This window comes from Rhyacophila brunnea, unplaced genomic scaffold (assembly GCF_057557595.1).
Source record: "Rhyacophila brunnea isolate RB1 unplaced genomic scaffold, BYU_Rbru_1.0 scaffold_14, whole genome shotgun sequence".
In the NCBI taxonomy this organism is placed as follows: domain Eukaryota; kingdom Metazoa; phylum Arthropoda; class Insecta; order Trichoptera; family Rhyacophilidae; genus Rhyacophila; species Rhyacophila brunnea.
In genome coordinates, this window is record NW_028232796.1 from 10,432,418 (window position 1) to 10,448,988 (window position 16,571).

Consider the following 16,571-nt stretch of genomic DNA (forward strand, 5'->3'; position numbering starts at 1 on the left):
GATATTATCGAAGATATCATCGCAGATTTGAGCATACCTGATGAAAGAGAACCGTTTAATTTCTTAAACTATTCTTCTAAGGCGAGTGAAAAACTGGAAAGTGAAGACTTGTGGTCTCCCAAAAAGATCGCTCCGTATGTGTCCATCAATGAAGAGCCTTACAGCTACACTCAACCCGGTTACCCGTCGACTAAGCCCAGCGAGACGTTCACCATGGCCATACCGAGCATCAGGATAATGCTTGAGATCGAAGCCAAGTCCAGGATTCCCGTTCTGATGCTGAAGTCTGTTGTGGAGGTCTCCGTACACGACTGGTCCAAACAGATGCATTCCAAGTGTGAGGTCAATTTGCAGGCGTCATATTATAACGAAAAGGTTGACACTTGGGAACCGCTGCTTGAGCCGATTGTGTGTGAAGAAAACGTGTACAGGCCATGGGAGCTGTTGATCAAAGTATTCCAAGTAAGTTATTAATACTATGATTTTCGTGTCTGAAAAAAAAGTGTTTGGGGGTTCCTAAACCAAACCATAATATATGAAAATATTCTTCTATCTATTATGATTTTGTTTAGGCATTAATTGAATTTTAAAAACTAACCAGCACCATCTGCAAATTATATTCTTAGTTAAAAGAAAACAAATACCTGTGACTGACAGAGTTTAATGTGCACTATTTATGTCCGATCTCCACAGCATACCTCCACTCTTCGCCACTCGGTGTTGATGAAGCGCATCGTTTTGATATGAAAGGTATTATACCAAGAACATTTTATTGTTGGTGGTGAGAGATCATACAAAGAGTAATTGGATACTCCACAATAGATTTAATGTAGTTGGTCGACTTGTCTATAAATTTACAGTTATTATTTTTGTACAGGCAAAATCATATCCAATCTCGAGCAAATTCGAACACGACCAATCGTCGACTGATTGCGTCGACGGGGATCGGTCAAAGCTGCGGCAAGTATCAATTCAGAAGAAGAATGATAGCGACAGTGAAACTTCCGCTGATGAGAACGATGTCAATGAGAACGGGATGACCTTCATCAGGCAGAGATCAGGCAGTAAAGTGGAAACGGACGGAAGCAATGTTGTAAACGGCGATGATTATTACATTTCATCACTCCGCACACCTTCCGATTCAGAGAATGAGGACGGGGTGATGGAAAAGCTTGCCTCTGCCATTGGACACTTATTTACAGGGTAATTCACTTAACATTTCCTTAATTTTTAATGGATGTGGAGATACCTAAAGCTTTTTGAATGTTACCCATAAAAACCCTTATAATAGGTGTCAGAATCTATAGCTGTTACAAGACATCACTACAAAATTGGAAAAAGTAACCTTGTTTTCCTTAGCTTGTAGGATCCTGTTGAAGTTGCATTTCAGTGGGCATGCCTTGCGTAAAAAGGTATTCAATGTATTGCAACTCGCTGAATATGCAGGTAGGGTCATCAGAGATCCCCCATTTTACCATGTTGTCTTGAGTATACCCTACTTTATTTCAAAGTCTGTTGAGGTCTTTCCATATACTAGAGACTGGCACCAAGTAAATACTCAGCTGGATTCATCCATTCTTCGAGGCCTTTGGAAGCTAATTCAGTTTCCCATACAAACAGTCAGTCTCTCTTCAGGTGTAAAAGGTAACATAGGTACTGATTATAAATGATCATTGAAATATTTATTCAAAATAAAATTGTGATAACTTGTACAATTTCAGGGATTCCAGCGACGGTGAAAACAGCGAAAGCGACGATTCGTCCGGTGCAGAGCCATCCGGAATAGAATCAGATCACAACTCTGACCACGAGGAGTCCGCACAGGCCGCTGTCAAGTTCAAAAAATCTCCTCTCAAAGTGTCCATGATGGATGGGCCCGCCGAGCAGAAGTCAACCGTCAATTTGAACTTTGCCATGAAGGCGGAGAGCGTGGACTCGGGTCTTGAGACTGAAAACATGGTGGATAAGATGGCCACTTATATCATGATCGACTCTCGGGACAAGCTTAACATTACGCTCACTCCGCAGTCTATGCAGGTGCTGTACGACCTGGCAACGCACTTCACGCAGAGGACTATGCTAGTTACAGATTATCAGAATGTTTTGGCTATAGGATATGAGGCTCCTATTAATCTTATTAATGATATAGGTGAGATTGTTAAAATATCTTCTATAACTGTATATTATATATATTGAAAATGTATGATTGTTTTTTTATTAATTGAAGTAATTGAACTGAGTTTACATGGCAGAACTCCACTATAATCGATTTGAATATTAGTTGATTGAATGAATGTATAACTTGAAAATACGTAAAGATGTTGAAAAAAAAACTTATTTACTAGATGGAGTCTAAATACATGAAATGAAATCTGAAAAAATTGCCCTCTAGAGTAGTTACAAAATAATTTCAACACAATTCTAGATTCTCTGATACAGTCAAATCCATATTAGGTTTATTTATTCTTGCTATGCCCAATTCTTGATACCAAATTTCAATTACAAACTATACTGCCAACTTACAAAATGATAATTCCAAAAAGGCCATCAAGTTTTTTTTATTTCCGAACAACAACTTCTTGTCCACGTGTTAAAACTGTGAACTAACAAGCCTTCCTTAATCGCACTTCCGTTTTCAAATGAGGAACGCCCCCAAATTTATCATTTCATTTTACGCTTCTGTGGTGTTCGAATCCATCAATTTACGTAATTTGATGCTTTTTATGATAAAAATATGTCTAAACCGATAAGGAGTGATGTTAGAATTATTATTAGTAAAGGTTTTGGAGTCGCATCTAAAAAGAGAGCCGATACATAATTTAAACACATGTTGCCGCCATTACAGGTACGTCACTGAAAAGTCTTCTATATGCGATTACAGCGACCTCCTATTATCGACGAGATCTTATTGTCGGACAGTAGTACTAAAATTTGTTTCATAACTCTTTGGATAACACTTTTTAATTATTAATAGTTTTAAGAAAGATCTTGAATGCAAAAAAAAACCTACACTTATTAACAAATAATGGTCAGCCTGGATCGATCCACTGTTGGATGAAGGCCTCTCCAAGCCGATTTCATTTCCCTCTGTCCTATCTAAAAATTACAACAACAGAGAAAAGTGGAGGTAACTCACTTGCAATTAATACCCTCATTTCTACAATGATCACATTACAGGGCCTGGTTCAAAAGTGAGTCTGGTGTCTCACGCAGAAGTAGATATGGCCGGTGACGGATGCGTCCTGGCATCAGCAAATTACGATAACGACGACAGCTGTCCAAGCAGTCCTGCAAACAGTGCTGACGGAAGAAATCTTAGCTCCAATGCCTCCGACCACGACTGGGAAACGTAAGACCGCATTTTTCTTTCCAGCATGCATACATGACTTTCTCTTCTTTTCTTCTTTGTCTGCTCCGTGTATTCCTGTTGACCGCCAGTCTTCTTGCAACCTCTCAGATTATGCCAGCATTCTATAGCTCCATTTACATTTGTAGTTGGCGGTTTTCCATGTAGCAGATAAATCGGTTATTTCGTAAGAAATGATCGAAATCTTAAAAAGTTACGCATTTTCCGCTGTCATTGGTGAGTCAAACGCGGGTTGCAAAAAATGACTCAAATGGAATAGTACAAAATCAAAATCGTTTAGAATATAATATAAAATTTGAATACAGTGAAACCCCGATTCTACGGCATTCAAGGGAGCCTAAAAAAACGATAAATGGGGGAAAAATTATAAAAAAAACTCGTTTTTCTCTTGAATTTTTTTCGTCGTCTTGAATTATTTTCAGTTTCTCAGCTAGTGTTCTAGTTTTCTTCATGGGGGGAATTTTGTTGCGACTTATAAAAATTCATGATACGAAATGCGAGGCAAGCCTGAACGCCCACCGACCTGTGCAAACAAAGCGACGCGACTGTAAGGTCTGTATGCATCATAAACAATTCGATGGAACCAAAATGAAAAATATTCAACAAAAACGGTCAATTGGGATAATATTTGTGACGGGACCATAATATTTCGACGATAGATCGAGGAAAACGATATATCGGAGAGTGGTTAATGCGGGATTATTTAACATTGTTCTTATGGGTGTTTGGCTGGACTTTAAAAAATGAACGATCCATGCGGGAACGGTAGATCGGGGTTCCACTGTAATATACTTTGCTGAAATTTCGAATTGATGATGATGTAATAGTTGTAATTGAACTCCCCTGCAGGTTTGAAGGTGGTTTCAATTGTGAGATGCGCACTCCGACTCCTCAACCAATGTTCAGTCCGACTTTATCGTTCCCAATGGACCCTGTATCACAGCTCTACAAGAAAGTTACTGACGAGCGGCTCATGATCAAGACCAAAGACTTCGAAGATCTGACGATAGTCTGTCCACAGCGTACTGTCAATAAGCTTCATGTTTTGCAACCCAGCAAGAATAATACCAGATACTACATTATGCTGACGACTGACTCTAAATACAAGAATCGGAAGATTGTTTTACGATCGCCATTACAGGTAAAATACAGTGTTTTATTCCCTACCAACATAAATAACATTACCTATTTTTAAATATTATGATCAAATATTTAGACATAATAATGTATCTCTAAGTAAATCTTTTTGAATAAAGTAAGACTGCTTCGATTATTTTTGAAACTAAGATGGCAAATTATACTGAAGCAACTGCATCGTCTGTGTCATGGAAATCCACCACTGCTCTCAAAAGTTGTAATATACCCTGCAGGAATCGAACCTGCATCTCTCGGGTATCACGCCCACGCATATAGTCCACTATGCTAAAGGAGTCATACTTAATTATGACAAATTTTAACTACTTATTGGCTTTTTTAATAGGTAACCACTGAAGCGCTTTCTAAATTGAGCTACTATTGGAACACCAGTGTTCCGCGGAACATACTTTGGGAAACACAGTGACTATAGTACGTACATGCACTAAAATATACTTACATGTGAGTGTGATTTTTTGCAGATTCGCAACGAAACTTCTTACGCGATTGGCCTATTTTATCGCAAGGCTGATTTAGAAGCGAATAAAATCGATTTGATTGGAGAGCAGACGAATCCTTTTGAAGGAACCATGAGAATCCATATTCTTGAACCGGATGAGACTTACAACGTTCCTCTTTTCGTTGCATATCATTGCAAATTGTATTTGCAACCGACATACGTAGAGTAAGTACCTACCAATTTATTAAATGTTTAATGCATAGATTGTATATATTATGTAAAAGTAACTAGTTAACAACACTATGCATAGAAGAAAGTGGAATGACGATCGAACAGTGGTCAACATGGCAATGTTGCTTCCTACCATTAGAAGTATTGTTATATTTTAAATTATGATTTTTCATAAATTATTAAAATATCTATATGGCAATATGCTTTCCCTGTTCACTCCATCGATCAGTCGGTTTGTAAATTTTTTAAGATCCATTGACCGCCTATATTGAAAATGCTTGAAGATTATTCATTCTTTTTAGGTTAGTGTTTGCGTAGATAATTGGTGATCGATACAATATTGCTTTGTCTGAAAATATTTATACAATTTTTGTGTTTCGAAAATATAATTATTTGACAGCTGTACGCTCATCCCATTATACATTAATTGTTACAAGTTTTTATTTATCTGAAAATCGGGTGACTAATTTAAATATTTACTACTATGCATAGGGCCCTTAGTGCTTCATTTATTTCAAGTATTCAATTTAAGTTTAGGATTCATAGAGTACAGAGTATAGAGACAAAGTAGTTATACAGGTATTTAAAAAAAATGTTTACTCTTATTTTTATAGCAATTATCATGTAACTACGCATGGACTATGGTGGCCAGAATTATCAATAGATTTAAACACATCCAGCAATTTATGCTGCCTGCCTAAGGATGAAAAAGACCCAACGGCATTTTCATTACGCGTTTTAACAACCGATGGTATGTGCCACTTTTCTTATATCTAAAATTTACATTATATATTGAGTGTCTAATAATAATATTAATGTATAATAAATTTTACCGCTAATCAGAAGTATTGTGTAAATATTTATCCTATTCCTCTTGTTTTTAGATAGGTACCTACATTGATTATTTAAAATACTTTTATAGATTCAATTTGGCAATTACATTTCTATTAAACACCCCTTTAATGTCTTATTGAATATCCTCTTCGATATTTTTTAATGTAAAATACGTTTATTGACAGGATCTATCTCGAAAAATTGTTACGCGGAAAGTGTCACGTTTCATGCACATCTACTTTTCAAGCAATATAATTTATTTTGGATGCGGTCCATGTTCACAGAAAACTTGGCACGCCAAAATCATGGGTTCTAACTGTAGACCACCAGCGTAGTTGGGTGAAAACAAATGTATTTATACAGGCTTGGACACAAATCAAAATATTTTTAATAATTAAACTTATCGGATGTTTTCGTGAAAACTGTATATTTTTTTCCCCTGACAGGTTGCCGGACCAACAAGACTTCTCACACAATACCGAATTATCTAATCCGCCTCCTTCCTCCTCTGACGATTCACAATCGTCTCCCGTATGCGGTGGAAACAAAGATACCCGCCATCGCCTATCAGGTGCGGATAGAGGCAGGAGAAAAGACAAACATTTACCATATCAACACGTTCAAGACGCACAGGGTGACGGTGGAGGTGAACTACCTGGGGTTGCCATGGTCGGGGAGCTTTAATCTGAATAGCGACCTGGAGGAGAAGACCCTGGCCATGACGACGGACTGTGACACGGACGGCGGGAACAAGCAACTGGGCCTGAGTCTCAAAGTGGACAGAACTGAATCTTGCGACTTGTTCCTGCACGCGCCATATTGGATTATCAATAAAACAGGACTGCCTTTGCAGCTGAGGGTGAGCAATTATTAAGTCGTAGAATATTGTAGGTTATGAGAGATGGGGGTTATCAAATCGAGACACAGGGGTTACACATTAAGGTTCCCAAAAAGGTTTACAATATTTAGTAAGTAAACATATTGAAGACGAGACATGAATTCGAGGTCTTAGTGTCAAACAACACTATCTACAAAAGTGCAACTTTACAGGAGAGCCAAAAATCGTTATTTTAGATTCTTGTAACTTAACAAGGGAAATGTTTATTTAAAACCTAATGTTAATATTTTATAATTTATTGTGTATTGTACATTTATCTTGCTTATGATGATGTTAAAATTTATAGGGATAGTTTAAAAAAAATATGAAAACAAGGGTAACTTATGTAATTAGCGTTAAACTTTACTGACGATTTAATAAGAAATTAGAAAAGATTGACATAACGTTGTTTGACTATCATCTAGCCGTAAATGTAAAATAACGTTATCTCAAAAAAAAAAAAAAAACACTTTTTTGTAGATAACGTTGTCTGACTTTAAGCACTCGAATTGCTGGTACCAACAGCTGCGAAGGAAATACTATGCTGCTGATGTACGTAATCGGCACGAGTACTGTTTATGGTTGCCACACAGAAAAGTAATGCTCGTTTGAATAATACCTCTAATTCTAAAATTCATTCAAAATGATTGTACGAATATTTGTATCAATGCATTTTTGAGCAGAGTATTTAACTTTTCGACTGATAGATGTAGCTAGCGCAAACTAGGAAGTTATCTTATTTTGACCACATAATGTACATTCTGAGAAAGATCAACGTCTGTATCTTATCAAGGGAAGATTTCAGGATACCCTGGTAAAAGAAGAATGTCCTAGCGCAAGAGTTTGAGAGACTGGTTTGAGCTCAATACTTAAGAGCAGCGATAGATAGAGAAAAGATAGCCAAAACCAATAACAAATATCACAGAAAGAAGATGAACATTTATTGTTATGTTCAAAAGTTTTAAACTCAAATTACATTGCAATAATTGTCACTAATCACTGTGTATTAAATTTATATATTTTTAGGGATCATTGTCCGATGTGGTTTACGAGTGCGTCGGGTCAGAACCGCTACTCTTCCATTATCGAAGATCAATGAGACGAAGACGCGTAAGACTAAGAGTCTACCAGAGCTCGTGGTCATCAGCATTTGGCCTCGAAACTGTCGGGGCGTCCGGCCTCGTTATATGTAAACATCGTGAGAGAAATCGAAGATACAGAATACTCATGACAGTACGTACCGCTTAATTGAATATGATGATAGTAAAGTGTATGTTAGGATTTGTAAGGGATTTTATAAGAATTTTTATAAGCATTTTCGCCTGTTGGGTCAAATTCACATAATCTTTTCAATGTGTACTTGGTTCCATAGCATTGTTGGTTGTAATATTTTCTCTTCTTTATTCCAACTAGGCCCATATGATCTTATTAGGATGGGACTTGGTAAAAAAAAAAAAATTAGGTGTTCGTAAAATGGTTTATTTTTGGTATGCCCACAGTGGAGTAGAGGTTATAACCTCTAAAATGTATGAGACTTTCACAGTTGTTTGTTATCATTTGGATTTTTGGGTTTTCACCAAGTGTTCTTCTCCCTCATTTCTCGACGTTTTGGGCTTGTTGTAGAGGCCATTCTGAAGAGATAATGTACACTTCATCAACACATTATCTCTTGAGAATGGCCTCTGCAATGAGCCCGAAATATCGAGGAAAGAGGGATGAAGAACACGCTGTGAAAATCTGTTATGGTTATAACTATTATTTTATTCCATTGGGTTGAATACCACGACTGAGATAAATTTATTTACTGTTTTTTTTCAATCAATATGTATTATGCTTGGATGTAGTACATAATCGGTTGAGCAAATGTTTGGTAAAGCAATCCTCGTAAACCCCCGTTTAGAGCAGATATGACAATTTTTAATAGTTCACAATCAATTCATGAGTCACCTGCCAATTTGTGAGCAGTTCAGTCAAAATAGTGTAGAGGACATTTTAACAAAACTTGTTTATTATTTATAGGGTTACATTATTTAGAATGTCATCGTTAGTGTCCCAAAAGTGCATTAGCAAGACTTATTCTGTGATGAAGTTACAATTGTTTTGGTAGGCCGGTTATGAAAAATATAATATGACAAAATCAATATGATTCTTATTTAAAATGTGAAAAAATCTGTGAAACAATGTTCAAGTCAAGAAAACTGTGATGATGATAAAAATAATTTTGATGTGTAAATGAGTGTTTAATTTGGTGTTTAGGTGAGTCTATCGCAGCTGTGCCCTCAGCTGACACGCATCATAACTCTCCTCCCATACTTCCTGGTGACCAACGAGACCAAGAAGTATCTCCGCTTCATGGAAGAGAATGAGCGAGCCGATCTGTGGATGGACCTGCCGCCCGCCGCCTGCGTCGCTTTCTGGCCGGAAACCGACTCAATGAAACTGCACTGCAAGTTCAGAGACTCCGCTCTCGTCTCCCAGCACTTCTCCATCACCTCATCTCACAGTACTGTCTTGAGGATGGACAAGGGGGTAAGGATATAATGAAACACTATTTAACATTATTTTCCGATTAGATTTTGGACCAATTAAATTCTAAATTATTCATATGCTACGATATAACCTATAGATTGGTATCAGTTATATATTATTTAGAATATGACACGTTATAAATGTACAAAAATCTTTTTAAAAAATATCTTTTGCGCCGCTGTGCATTGAAGCTTGTAAAACTATCTCAGTGCACTTGGCAAATAGATATCTTGCGACTGATTTAATCATTAGTCGTAGTAACCTTTTTAAAGCTTGATTTTAATATATTTAGAGCTAATACAGACAAAACCATCAGAGGTTGATCACGGTGACATATTGTGTCAACATTGACACTGCTGTGTGAATGATTTTCACAATGAGTTGTATGCATTTCAAATAGCAATCGTATCATGTGCGAATGTCCCATACAAACAGCATGTGACTGCCACCGGTTGTAGCCACAGCTGGTTACATTCCATTATTGACTGAAAATATTAACTAATCTAGAAGGTAATTGGTACTCTTTTGGCCGCCATATTTATTGACTTACTTAATATTATTTGGTACAAAAAATAGAAACTATTTAACGATTTATAAAATAATTCTTAACAATTATGTTCATTCAGTCAGGAAATACAGTACGTCAGTCAGCAAATTTTGAGTGACTTATCATCTCTGAATCCTTTCTAAAATATATTTATAAAACCTTGTACTCGAGCTATGGTCCACCTAAAGACTGCCCTCCCACTTTTGGTTAGCTGGTATACAAGAAAACATACGTCATTCACAACCATATTCGTGTGAAGGTCTTCCTGGGATGCTCCAAGCATAAATTTGAAGAGATGCCATTATGTAGAGACCTAAAAGCCATCCATAGAATGAAACCGCATGTGGTTTTAAACCGTGTGCCATACTATACTTATGATTTCTGTTCATGGAAATATATTTTCACTATGTATATGAACGTTTATGTATACGGTATATAATTGGATACGGTCAGACACTTATATACTTAATGGAAATATATTTCATGAACAGAAATCATAAGTTTAGTATGACATACAATTACAGTCTATGGATGGCCTCTGAGCATTTGGTGGAGGGCCAAGCAATCTCACAACGTCTTTAGATACTTATGATGTATTTTTCCATGGTAATCATTTTAAACACATAAAGTATTGTAACTATGGTATTACCATAATAAAATTATATTTTAACTAACGTCCCATCAGAATTCATGGTATATGCTGAGCTCAACGATTTTTGCATGCATACATTCATGACTTTGTACTGCGCCATAGGTATTGTGACATAGTCTGTCTCTATTTTATTATGTGTCGATTCAACTGGCTGAAAAGAAATACATAAATGCATTAAAACAGGCCTGGGTATTTTTTTAAGCAGAAAAGTCATATTGGGAATTTGACTAATAGGAGACAAATCCTAATTCTCTAACAAACAAAACTTAATCAGGTGAATGTGATTTATATGCATATTTATGTTGAATTAATACTGTACAGTACAGGGGCTCCCAACACCATGACTCTGTTTGAGTATGCATGCAGCAAAATGTTATATAAATAGATGTGACAGGTAAATTATAGTAAGTCTAAATTTGGTGAGATTGAGTTACTAAAATATTGAAATTAAATTTTCTGTGCTCTATAACATTTTAAATGCCAGTAACTCATGATGACGTTATTAATAACAAAGAAAAAAATTAAAATGTCAGATAAACTTAAAAAAGCCCCGTTTTGCAAACACAAAACAAAAAATATATATTTTAAAATAAATGTTATTAGGTACCTATGTAGATATTTTAAATCTGATATGTTTAAAGTGCGGAAAAATAATGTCAATATTTCTAATAAATATATATATAATTATGTATTTTAAAAATTCGGTGTCCGGGTGTTCACCTTACGGATAGATGGGTACTGTCTAAAAAAATCCTTCACATTATCTCAAAAAATAAATCAACATCCAAGTGAAGTCATTAGTAAAATGTTAGTAAATAGGTATATTATAACCTTATCACTGCCTTTAGGTGCTGTTTCCTCTTTAAACTTTATATTGGTTTTAGTATCAGGGAGAGCCATTAGCTCTTGGATAGCACTTATTGTTGCTAACGTCTTAGTTGTCACCTAAAATATATATAAAATAAAAACTTAAAGAGATAACCATATTATGTACTTATATAATTTTGCTTTTTCCAGAAAATTAACCCCAATTTTAAAACATTATTATGAGGTTGATGAACAAAAAAAATTAAAATAATGTTGCCGTCATTTACATATTATCCACTGGAAAAAATAGTTAAAATTATATGTGAATATTAATAATATTGTCATGGTTGGTTAAAATAATGGGAATCATTTTGCAAAACATGATAAAGATATTATATTGGAAGATTAATGCCTACTTTTACATATTGTGCAAGGCATTTTCTTTGGTAGTGGTAAATAAAAATGATGAACGGATTAGGTATCGATTAGGCAATTTTTTTCTGTTATTTTACATGACATTGAGGCACATTCCTAAATTATAAATGTCCACAAAAAGTTCCTAATAATTAACAAGATTTTTTTTTCATATATATCAGGATGGGCTTTCCACTTAGTATAATATAAAGTGACCCTCGTAGTTCAATGCATAAGGCACTGGCTTCTCATCCGGGGACACCGGGCTTGATTTCCAGTGAGGTCATATACCCATATGATTTTCTTAAAGCCTGAGTGTGTCTGTGATTATTTCACTGTTACTAGTAAACTATTTCACTACCATTACATTATTATCATTGGGCTTTATGGCCTGTTGTAGTGCTAAAAAGAAAAAGCATTCTAGGAAGCAGTGACGAAGGGTGACTGAAGTATGCTGTGGAGATCCAACATAACTAGTGCACACTACATTTTGTCAGACATACCTACTTAACCATAAAACCCAGTGAAACAAATCGCACCGTGAGTGTAAAACCAACGCATCTGAAAAAGACATATTTTGGATATATTAGGGTTTGAAGTCTTCATTTTGTTAGGAGAAATAGATTTTCTAAAAAAAAAACATAATATTTGGTTTATACTTATATTATATTGCATGTTCTTTCAGTTACTTTACTTTTACATGATCAGGTTCACGACTTCTGCAGTTGTTTTGCATTTAATCTCGAAATTGAAAAATTTGCAGATACGTGTTGGTTTTACACTCACAGTGCGAAATGAGTAAGACTGACAAAGTTTAGTGTGCACTATTTATGTCAGATCTCCATAGCCTACCTCCGCCCTTCGCCATTGGTAGGAGGTAACCATTAACAATGTAAGATTATGAAGAATCATGGTTAAAAACTTACCGACATGAGTGGAGCACCATAAGAACTGCCTATTAGATCATACGGCTTGGCGTCTTGTGCGGCTGTTGTCTGTTTCGAATTTTTGCTTTCTGGTATGACTTTCGGAACCATAGGAGTAGCTGGAGCGGGTATATTTATGGACTGAAAAAAAAATTGGCATTTCATAGGCAAAAGTTTCATGAACATACAAATTTCTTTAATATATGTATTTCTGGTGAGTTTCTATTTATGTATTTTTAATAAAAAGAAAGAAACCGCCTGCGATAGTCGATCAGTAACATGCCAGCATATAAAGTCGTAGGTCTCGGGTCCGAATCCCGGTCGTGGAATATCACATGTTGTATTTTCAATATTTTTTCAATTGTATCCAGAACATGGACCAAATAGGTTGAACTTTAAACTAACCAGCACTATCTGCAATTTGTATTTTTATACCCCATTTACATGTACATGGATTGACTGCTATCGTAGCCATAACCAGATTGTAAGATTGCATGCATGGACCAAAAAAGTTCAGCAGCTTCTGAATTTTCACACGACAGTTGGAACTTGTGCGATATCTGAGCATGCACAGTAGAACGATAGTGACGAACCCGCCGAAAAAAATACGAACTACACCGCACAGACCATTTTTAACGGTTACCAATTTTCACAACCTATCAAATAGCCCCATACAATGACAACAACGCGTCTTGCTTACGCTTGAAGAATGAGATTGACGATACAGTCAGCACTATTAAGTGTAAACAGTTATTATCGCGATCCTTGAATTTACACACTACTGGTGCCAGTAAATCCATACATGTGTACAGGCGCTATAAGTTCAATGGAAACGAATTAGTATTACTGACAAAGTTTAGCATGGACTAATTATGTCAGATCTTAACAACCTACCTCCACCCTACGCCATTGAAGTATAGCATTAAAAACACCCTGTTATTTATATTAAAAAAATTTACAGATTAGAATTATTTGTTGTAGAAGATTCTTAAATACTAATTAAAGTTTTTAAAAAGTAAAAAACACTAACTAAACTATACCGATCCTGGTTATTATTACATTATGTGTAAATGAACACTAATTAATACTATTAAAGTGCAACATATATTACTTATAAAAATCACTAATTACTTACACAAAGGATTTTGTGATATACATACATACAACTAACTTCACGATGAAATGTTCTACAAATACTTAACGCGATCTGAATGCTATACAGCCATCTGTTTCCAGTACAACACCTCATAGTGAAGTGTTTTTATTGCAAACTGCATATTATATCAAATTTTCCAGACATGAAAAATATGATTTTAAGTGACTCGTTACATCGATTTATTACCTTCACATCTGGCACTCCGTAAGATGTTGCGGGTGGACCTTTTTTAGCTTCACCAGTGCATTTTACTTCATGGTGTGTCGGTTCAACTTTTGGCGGTTCATATAGTTTACTTGGAGGTTTCATTATCTGTATAGAAAGTGTAAAATAGTAAATAATTTTCACATAACAATTTGATCTAGATGTCGTACCCTTTTATCGATTTGTACACTCACATTAATTGAGTATGTACTATATTAGAGATAGCCTTATAAACTTTTAGTATTACATTATTCAAACGTTTCTTTCATTTCTAGTATGTAATTATTATTTTGTATGTTGGCAGCATTGCTTATAGCCGCCATCTTTATCTTTGGAAATTGATGTAATATACGTATATATTATGACAAATTATGCAATTTTCATAGTTGTTCATCTAAATATTCTAAATAATTATAATTCCGTGTATTCAGCTGACTTTTCATATACAATAATTGATGCGGTCTGCTCTTTCACAGACTACATTTGTATTTTAATGTAAATGTTTTAGTTCTGTTACAAGCCGTATGCGAAATGTTCGTGAGTGTAGTAATATATAAAATAATAACATTCATTCATAGTTTCAGGGTTTATCTCAGCAATAGCTGCACATTTAATAATTCATGTAATTGACTGTTAGAACTTTGCATGTTTGATTTAAAAAATTAAAAAAATTAAATTAAACATTAGTCCATGTGTCCTTTTTTCAGTTTATATTATTTAGGCTCAATCCTCAAATACTTAGCTCCATACTCAGGTCATATTTCGTCAGCTGAATGCAGAACTATTCTAACTTACATTTGAAATATTTTAGGAGAGAGTTCTTTGAATCAACTTACTGAAATTATTTATTATTTTTATGAATAAATGTACGCATCATATTTTAGTAGAATTATTGATGAAAAAATGGTGCATACTAGAGGTGAGTTAGAAATATTGTCACCAGTTTGCGTACTCAAGTCTCGGCATGTACTACCCATACTCAGTACGTGTGGCCCAATAAACTTGTTCCAAAAAACTTGTTCGAAGTTTGAATACATGCGGTGAGATCATCGCTGTGACTCGCCAGTTGGTACTGTTGGTAGACTTTCAATACTATTGACATTAAATGCACGTGAGCAAGATAGCATAATACACGTATATCTAGCCGTGATATACTCAACTGTCATTGCTCTCCCTTTCTTCCCCTTCATTTTATAGTAATAATATGTTTTAGTTCCAGTTGAGTATGAGACTTATATGGAGTTGACGTCAGTCTCAAGTCCCGGAATAGGTACTAGTGCTCAAGTTCTGATAAGTATTTACCCGTCTCTTGACCGAGTTTCTCAATTTTTTAGTGTTATAATTGGAACTTATAAACAGAATTCATATTTTATGCGTGATTGTGTAAATGGATAATAATTATTATATAAACAATTTGTGTAAAAATGGCTTCTAAAAAGTTAAGTACGCCAAACGCTCTATATAATATCCCAAATACTAGTAAGTATTTTGGAACAAGTTTCGATACTGAGTATTTTTTATACTGGTAGTAAGTATACTTAGTCTTAAAAATCGACCAGTTTTCCAACCTCTAGTGCATACACTTGTCTATATAAATAGTAAATAACTGAAGTAGACTGTTTCAACTACTCAGTTCCATACTCAAGTCATAAGGACAACTCGACATAGGATTGTGTTTTATCAAAATGTTTTTTGTTTACTCACTATTGGCAAGGGAACTCCATATTTAGTAGCCGAGGGACCTTTCTCCTTTTCTTTTACGATTGGTTTTTCATCTACAACTGGTTTATCTGGAATCTTCGGTTCAACCTGCAATTAAGAATTAGTTCATAATTGTACCTGAGAGATTTCTTTACATTGTTATATTAAGTAGATGAGAGATTTTTTGGGTGGTCATGCCACTTTATCAACCGGCAAGATTTGCAGCAATGCCCAAAGAGTCTGATTGAGAAAGTTATTCAAATATTGTAAGAACTTACAGGTTTGGCTGGCGGAGATGCACTTTGTTCTTTAGATAATTCTTTTATGTGATCTTCTGCTATCTTCAGAAGAGCTTTCGTTGGTCTTAAATCTATTTCCCGGACTTCATTCAATGCCTGACAAACAAAAATGCATCTTTTATAATTAAATTCAACGATTGTTTCATTAATGTAGTATATATGATGATAAAACAGTTTGTTTGAAATATGTCGCCCACGGTGGCCGCGCGACTTAAGCGTTGGACTATAACGCCATGGGTCCCAGGTTCGAGTCCTGTGTCTGGCAAGTGCACATATTGTTTTTCAATTTGTGTGTGAGTCAGGGTGTGGACCTAATAGGTTGAGCAAGTGGCTGACATCCATTTCTCGTAAAAAACAAAATTTGTTACTCTGTGGAGGCCCATATGATCCTAATAGGAAAAAAAAATGATACAACTTTTATAATATCTTGCAA

At 35.4% G+C, this 16,571-nt stretch overlaps 1 protein-coding gene across 1 annotated transcript in view; it reads left to right on the forward strand.

The window, feature by feature from the left end:
• LOC147075602 (intermembrane lipid transfer protein VPS13A-like) overlaps positions 1–16,571 on the forward strand; it is an 86,421-nt gene that overhangs the window by 40,293 nt on the left and 29,557 nt on the right. Inside the window, exons 28-37 of the mRNA XM_085942353.1 lie at positions 2–462; positions 878–1,203; positions 1,722–2,149; positions 3,178–3,349; positions 4,217–4,508; positions 4,984–5,186; positions 5,807–5,943; positions 6,473–6,885; positions 7,930–8,136; positions 9,160–9,432. Of these exons, the coding sequence (XP_085798479.1) occupies positions 2–462; positions 878–1,203; positions 1,722–2,149; positions 3,178–3,349; positions 4,217–4,508; positions 4,984–5,186; positions 5,807–5,943; positions 6,473–6,885; positions 7,930–8,136; positions 9,160–9,432 (2,912 nt within the window). The remainder of the gene's footprint in view (position 1; positions 463–877; positions 1,204–1,721; positions 2,150–3,177; positions 3,350–4,216; positions 4,509–4,983; positions 5,187–5,806; positions 5,944–6,472; positions 6,886–7,929; positions 8,137–9,159; positions 9,433–16,571) is intronic.